General features: G+C 34.6%; 1 protein-coding gene across 1 annotated transcript; it reads left to right on the top strand.

Moving 5' to 3' along the window:
- Nucleotides 1-241: 241 nt before the first annotated feature.
- Nucleotides 242-7451, top strand: LOC141555286 (ribonuclease H1-like). The gene is made up of 6 exons (XM_074288008.1): nucleotides 242-399; nucleotides 1457-1553; nucleotides 3391-3445; nucleotides 5339-5423; nucleotides 6423-6547; nucleotides 7169-7451. Exons 1-6 carry the CDS (start codon nucleotides 309-311, stop codon nucleotides 7247-7249), a joined length of 534 nt encoding a protein of 177 aa, XP_074144109.1. The 5' UTR covers nucleotides 242-308; the 3' UTR covers nucleotides 7250-7451.
- The last annotated feature ends 560 nt before the right edge of the window (nucleotides 7452-8011 follow it).

The following is an 8011-nucleotide window of genomic DNA, read 5'->3' as shown; positions in this document are numbered from 1 at the left end:
GTAGTTTCATAACTGTTAAAGCAATACATAAATGAATATGAAAAAAAAAACAACTATAAAGGTAAAGTATAAGGAAACAGAAAACCTGGCCTAGGCATAAAAATGGCCCGGAGGCACCAAATATATTTTGAATTCGACTAAAATAGATCAAAATGCTCTTTTCAAGATTAAAGAGAGGGAGAGAAAGAGGTGGAGTCTGGGCTGTAATCTGCAGCAACACCCACCACCTTTCTTGGCTTTTAAAACTGTTTCCATTCTCTGAAGGTCAGTTACTTTCTTTTCCCATCAAATCTTTCCAGAGACTAGAGATGAGTTGGAAGCACACTTCAAACTCCTATTACTATAATTGGCAGAGTGGAAGCTCTGGAAGCCAGTATGGGCAACCACACCAAGGATCAGGTAGGTCCCCAAAGGAATAAAGATGGTAAAAGGATGCTTAGCTGGGGACAACTGGGACAAAGGCCTCTTCTCAGAAGAGAATCGGGGATAGGGTGCTGTTTCGCTTCTTTGCCTTGCTTCTTGAGACTTTCCTTGGTTATAGAATCAAAGATTAAAAGTAAAAATATTTTTGCAGATCATCTAACTTAGTCCTATTTCTAATTTTAAAATGTGATTTAAATCTGAGCAAGGTTAAGTAACAGCCAGATAGGACAAAATAAGTGCTTCAGATGGGTTTTGAGGTGCTCTAGTCTTCAATCCTAATCCAAAAAAAAAATTTACCACAAAGGTCAATGATTTTGCTGCTCAAATCACTGCCAGAGTAAATAGCCTACTGAGAAGTGGTTAGGTCAAATAGAGACCGGTCATTCATTTTTATGCATCTGTGTCAAGATTAATGTTTTAGCTACCTTTGGTTTTAACTTCTTTTGAGAGGATAGGGTCTGGGTCCTAGTTATACTATCCTGAAAATATGTCTAAAAATGGGCTTAATTTGTTTAACATTCAGATAAAATTTTGCAGGGGTATAAATTGCAAACTGACTTCAAGGAAGTCTAAATAATTGCAATTTTAAATTGGAGACAAGTCCCATTTGGGTGGCAGAAAGGGTGTGGCTGTGTTTTGTACATCAAGAACAAAACTCAAAATTGAGTTTTTAGAAGCTTATTAATTTATGGCAAAAAGTCAAATTATTTGACCTCCCTTTAATCTGCTCTAGTTACATTATCTAGGATTCAAACCAAGGAATAGGAAAATTAAAAGATTGGCAGGCACATAATGAGTTTCTTAAGGCACATAGATTTGATTCCAATGTAAACTTCAGAAAATTGCATATTACTTACATTGAATTTTGGATCCCTTGGAAGATTTCTGGGGTCAGCATGACCTGGGCATTCTGGGGTGTTTGTTTATATATACGGTTTCATATTGTGCAAGTCTATATTCAAACAATGCAGTAGTTAACAATTACCTCCAAAGTCTCATTTAGGCTAATACACTGCAGAAATTTGTTTTACAGATCCTAACACTGTGTATGTAAAAGGTTCCTGCAAAAATAATGGAAGAGAAGGAGCACAAGGAGGTATTGGTACTTGCTGGGGACCAAACCATAAATTGTAAGTACATAGTCTTGCAAAAAGCTACAAATGATTTTTAAAAGATGTAATGTTGGGAAAGTCATAAGGCAAGCAGTAGTACATTTTACTAATGACTGAAAGAACAACTTGGAAGACCGATAGTAGAAACTTATTTTCCTTAGATTTGCAAGTCATTTACCAATTTCCTGGTAACTTACAGACATCACTAAAGGAATATAAAATAGGATTGCTATAATAATCTTGGACCACTGGTATTTCAATATCTCCTACACCAAGCCAATGAATTGCCTGGGCCTTACCAGCCTCTGGCAATTTTTATATAAATTTCCTAAACACCACCCACAGATCCCTAACCTTTCTCTTATGGACTTTTGCTTGCTATAGCAAACATCTTAATTTGCAAAACAACGACATGCTCCTAACTCTTTCCACATTCTAGCTTGCTATTCTCTCTACCTTACTTCAGTACCCTATATAAACCCTATTCCCTATATAAACCTTATTCCCGTCACCTTCCTTGGACACCCCAGGACTTGCTGTATGACATTGAGCTTCAGTTTGCTTATTTTGAATAAAGACTAATATTTTGATATATTGGCTATATTCTCTTGAATTCTAGTGGACAATATCTGATTGCTATCAGGTTAATTTTATGAGTCATTTAAAAGTTTCTTGGAATTAGGTTTAAATTATATCTAGAGAACTGTTTTTGCCTTTGTACCTCCCCTTTTCTCTCCTACATATGATATCAAGACAATACATTTTAAAACTGCAAAAACAAGTTACTGTATTCTCTTTGTCTTTTAAATAAGTTTTATCAGAACTTAAATCTTAAATGCAACCACTTTAGGATTTCGGTAATTCATTTAATTTCAGTTTAAGCTTTTTTATAAATATGAGTTGAAGAGTAATGGATTTGCAGATCTTTGAGTGTTAACTTCAAATTCTAAAATTTGAATAGCAAAGCAAGGTTTTTGTATACTTTTTAATTTGGAACTGTAAAGTAGGCAGTCAAAATCTGTTAAAAGGTTTGGGAATAACCAGAATCCTACTTTTGTGGTTCAACTGAAAAATACACCTTCTAAAAAGCTTTTGTAATCACTAAAAATTTTTGGATGATTTTTTTTTTTTTTAGACCAGCACTAAGAGTAGACTTCCTTTTGGGAAAATGGAGTTCTTTGTAAAACAATTAATGAAGGGAATCTCCTGGTTTGAAATTAACTTCTTATCTTAATGACAGGTTTACTTTTTAATTGTTGTTGTTTTTTTACTAAGTTTAAAATGAAAGTCCATTCTTTGTCATTTCTTACCTATCCTTAATCATTGATTTGAACTTGTCTGAAACTGAGATCCTGAAAAAAATTTAGCTTAAAAAGGCCAATGTTTTTCACTGCATCCAGGGCCATCTACAGGTGTCCTTATTCCTCTTGTCTTGCCTCTGCCTCTGAATCCAGATTGTTCCAGAAGAGACTGGTGACTTTGCACAAACCTTCCTCACTTAAACTCGATTCACTTCCAAGCTATGGTCTTGGAAAACATAAGGACAAATAAAATGATTCCCAGCAGGCTTACTTTAAGAACATGAACTCAAGTTTTCCAACTATGTTAAATCTTTCTAACCAGGGGCAGCTAGGTGGGGCAGTGGATAGAGCATCTCCCTTGAATTCAGGAGGACCTGAGTTCAAATTTCAGACACCTGACACTTCCTGGCTGTGTGACCCTGGGCAAGTCACTTAACCCTAGCTGCAGGAACATTTTTTCTAACCTAAAATTCAAAATGTTATAGTCTGGTATATCTTAATGTGTTTTTAATGTTTTTTTTTTTTAATTGTTGTTGTTGTTGTTGTTGCTGTAGAAACACAAGTAGTACATATTCTGGACGACAGACAAACCAAAGTGCATCTTTAGAAGTAAGTTAAAAGTTTTGATCTTTAAGAAGTGAAAAAAAGGCTTCTATATGTCTAAAAGTCAAACTAACACTATGTTTATAGTTGGGAAAATTACAAAATTCTTCAAAGTTAATTGCACTCTGATCTTTGAGTCCTGGCTTATTCCATTTTAAAAAGTAAGTAAAACAGCTGCTGAAAAATAATAAGTTTTTTGTGGTATGGAAATGGTGAGGGAATGCCATTTTAATAAAAAAGCTGGAGAGATCTCTAGAATAAAGCAAAGTTTATTGTACATCCTCTCCAGAAGAGATTCCCACCCTTTGACCATCAGAGGAGGAAGCCCCTCCTATGGGCAGGATCCTAACGCAAACACCCCCTCCCACCACTGACCCTCATCCTCGTTGGCTGAGAGTCTTACATTCTAAATGTGAGAACTACCCACGAGAAATTGAACTTTACCAATAAGTACATAGTTGCCCATATTTGACTGAAATAGGGAGGAAATTGTGTCATGAGAGGATAGCAGAAAGGGGACTCGGATTATGCCTTTGAGTCAATACTCAGGCCTACTGAAACTCTGAAGTAGATGAAGCATTACTCGATTTTCACAATTGTCTTGAAAGATATCACCTCATCTCATTCAGTTTCATTAATGTCCACAGCCCAGAGGCTGAGAAGTTGTTTTATGGCTAGCATTTATTTATATATATTTATATATTTACAAAAAGTGCATTTATAGTCAATCTTTTCATTCCCCACTACAACTCAGGGACCTATAGGTTATCACCATTTTACAAATGGGGAAACAAATTAAAAAAAGATTAAGTAACTGCTTAAAATCACAGAAAACTTGTGTCTTAAGGCAGGATTTGAATTCTTAAATCTTTGCAATTTCAAGTGCCACCTATCTACTGGACCATCATTTAAGTGCATTTATCCTTATTGAATCAGCATTTTATATCTAGGGAATGGCACCGGAAATAATATTTTAAAAAGGTTTCTTCACCCTTACCTGGGAAACAGGCTTTAGCAAGCATGCAGCTTTGCATTGACATCGTATTTCCGTTGCTTATCCCAGTGTAGGGAATAAGAGCTTGACAATTGCCTCCTATTAATATATTCTATATTGGTGTTTCCTTTAGGATATAAATTTGTGTTAAAATTGTATTTTGCTATGATTCCCCTCATGATTCCATTCCTTGGAAGTACATAAGGAGCTAGTATAAGATAACAATTATCAGAAATGATTGTAAATGGAAATAGAGAAGGAACTTGCAAAACTGCTTTATAAATTAGAGAAGAATAAAAGCCATTGGCAAACTGCCTGGTAAATGAAGATCACATCTTGGCGAAACCAGCTAGGCCCTAATATAAGAGCTCCAAACAGCCTATCATAAGTTTTGGTTCCCTAAAGTAATACTGATAACTTTTGAGATTATATTGAAATGTTAATGAGTTTAACAATAAAGTGATTTAGTTAAGTGAGGTTCCAACTAGCACAACTATATCCTCAGAATGTTTTTTTCACCTGCAATTTCTTACCTTCTTTGCTTTTAAGTTGTGATGTTGAAGATGTTAGTGAACTTTTCAGGTGTGTGATTGAACTACGAAATAACCTTCTAATTTCCACCTTTGCTACTTAAATTCATAAGTATTATTCCCATTTCTAAAACATCATTTCACAATTACTATGGGGTATAGATTGCCCAAATATTATCCTTGTTTGACTGGGGGAGGGGCAACGAAGGAAAACAAAACAGGAGTAAACTTAATATTTTCACAATCAAAGGCCACAGAGCTAAAGAAGGGAATGTGCCTTGAAACTCCTACACTCAAAAATATGCATTCTTAATTCCTTTTTACTTTTCTGTAGAAATAATGAATCTCATGCCTTAACAAAATTATTTTTTCTAGGCAGCTACAAAAGGGATTGAGCAAGCAAAGGCTCAAAATAAGAACAAAGTCACTGTGTATACAGATAACCAACTTATCACCAAAGGTAAAGTTTTTGTACTATTAGGGATGCACATTGCATGGTGTTTCTTTTGTGGAGGAAAAAAGACAACCTCACTTCCAAAAGCTTAGCAAAACTGGTATATCCATCCTCAAGAAATTCTAAAATAATAACTAGAATCTAGTCTACTTTGCTTTCCTTGGCTAATCAAAGTCTCCTGGACCTTTTCCATTGGATATCAAAATCACTTCATTTATTTGTAGTAACCCAGGTCTTCCAAATTCATTACTCCTCTTCCTGTCCCGTTCTGCTACCCTGTAGTTGAGATAGATTGGTGGGATTTAGATCTATATACATTTTGAGAAACTGCAGTGCCTTTAAAGTTTTGAAGCCCATTGATTGGGGGGGGGGGAGAAGAGGAGATGACAGGTGGTGGATGGATGTAAAAGCCCATTAACATTAGCACAAATAAATAATGTGATCCGAAGTCATGTTATGGTTGATAATCTCCCAAGGGTTAAAAATAAGAGAAACGATGGATATATAATGTTTGGATTCTTTAAGGGAATTTTTTCTTTAAGTTATAAAAGGATCTGCATGGGTGGAGTATACCAATGAACAATGGCCTTTGTCATTGCTAATTGGTTTAGCTAACTTTGTAGGGAGGTGCTTTATTGGGATAGAGATTATTATTGTATTTTACACTGAAACTTTTCTATTAGTCCTCTATGTGAAATTATATTTATATTTACATATATGTGTGTGTATATATATATATATATGTACATGTATATATATATATATATATATATATATATATATATGAGGTTTTTCAAGGCAATTTGGAGAATAACAAGTGGATTTTTTTTTTTTTAATATGCATTTAGACGTTGGCTAGAGAATGAAAAATGATGTATAACATCTACTTCTAATTATGTATTAATATGGGCAGTAATTTTCCTTAATTATTTAGTCTCTGGTGGGGGGGAATTTTTTTTTTCCAATTTGATAATAGAAATAAGGAAATGTAAACTTTATGTGCAGGTATGAACGAGTGGATTGACAACTGGAAAGCAAATGGCTGGAAAACAAGTAAAAATAAAGATGTTGTCCACAAAGAACAATTTGCCAATTTGGATTCGATGACTAGGGGCATGAATGTTGAATGGGTAAGGAATTTTCGTTGGGAATTCTCTTTTGACAGAATACAAAGGAACATGATTATCTAGAAATCAAAGCTCAAAGTGTAATTTGGAAAATTGTCTTAAAAATTGCCTGTAACTAGGACACTAAAAGACTTAAAACAATGCATGTTTGGGGGAGGGGGTCAGGAAATCACTGAATCTTTTAAATTTAGGAATGTGAATAGTTTTAAGAATTTAATCAAGCCATTTAAAAAATTTAAGGCTCTAAACAATTGTACTTTTTATGTGAGCAATATGATCTCCTCTTTAGAAGAGATACTGTATCTACCTAAACAGACTACCCTCTACAACCAATTTTCACTTGCTCTATTTGAATGGCATTAAGTTAGAGGAAGCTTTTTAAAGATGTACCAAAGAAAAGGGAAGAGAATCTCAGAAGCATGCTGTTAAAAATTTCATAATTGGTAACACAAGGAAAACCATGTTGTTAGTATGAAAAGCTATTCACTCCCTTTCAGTATATTGAGATGAGCTTAGATCATTTCTATAATGTTGTGAATACTAACTCTGCTTAAGTCTGAGATTGTCCCTCAAAGATAAATTAAATTTCAACATTTTCTTTATCCATTTTCTTTGTTTTAATAGAAGTATATACCTGCTGGTTCAAAAGTAGAAGGCAATACTGAAGCTCGAAGACTAGCAAAAGATGCGACTAGAAAGAAGTGAGAAAACTAGATCAATACTTACAGATAGTTAAAGTTTCACTGTTTCACACTGCAATGTAATCTCCAATGTTTTCTTTACCTTTTCTTTCCCCTATTCCCTTAATTTGGAATTATATTCCATGGCTATCTTTGCCAGTTTCTTTTTTCTGTGCTGTTTTACTTTTTTTCTAATATAAACAATAAAGGAATGCATATTGTAGAAATTGTTAAAGAGAAGTCTTTATTTATCCAGCATCCAAACTCTGAAATTTGCACCCCACCTCCACTCCCCTCAAGTGTGTACTTAACATCAACTATCTTCTCTAGTTGCTTTCATCAATGGTAAGCAAATTACTTGGAACTTGGTAGGAATAAGAATTCAATAAAGTCTTATTTTCCATTAATTTCTGGTTTATGTGCACCCTTGACTCTTCCATAAAATACCACTTTTTCCATTTAAAATGCTGAGTTGACAGGTGGAAAAAATTCAGTAACAAAAGGAAAAGACTCAACATTCTGATCAATAATGTTGAATATTTCACTGCCAAGGCCCTTCACCCAGACATCTACAAACCCTTTTAAGATTAGACAAGAGTCTTGGCCCCAGAGGAATGTCCTGATTGTGCGAGAACTTCCTGCCCCAAGGTTTCTCTGACCCAGGCGTTAACTGTCAAAAACATGACGAATGTTCCAACCGTAAACCGTCACATATTGCCTTGACTTTCTGATATATGGTCAACAAATGTTATATCTTTTGTTCTATGGAAATTTACTTTGCTACGTG

Source organism: Sminthopsis crassicaudata, chromosome 2, assembly GCF_048593235.1.
Source record: "Sminthopsis crassicaudata isolate SCR6 chromosome 2, ASM4859323v1, whole genome shotgun sequence".
NCBI lineage: Eukaryota > Metazoa > Chordata > Mammalia > Dasyuromorphia > Dasyuridae > Sminthopsis > Sminthopsis crassicaudata.
This window is presented reverse-complemented; position numbering and strand designations above follow the sequence as displayed.

What these genes read in the sequence shown, in the direction of transcription:
- LOC141555286 (XM_074288008.1), top strand. Translation starts at nt 309, where the DNA reads ATGAGTTGGAAGCACACTTCAAACTCCTATTACTATAATTGGCAGAGT. An exon ending in TGGGGACCAAACCATAAATT is followed by an intron (nt 1,554 to 3,390) that starts GTAAGTACATAG and finishes TTGTTGCTGTAG; the next exon opens with AAACACAAGTAGTACATATT. An exon ending in GGGGCATGAATGTTGAATGG is followed by an intron (nt 6,548 to 7,168) that starts GTAAGGAATTTT and finishes TTGTTTTAATAG; the next exon opens with AAGTATATACCTGCTGGTTC.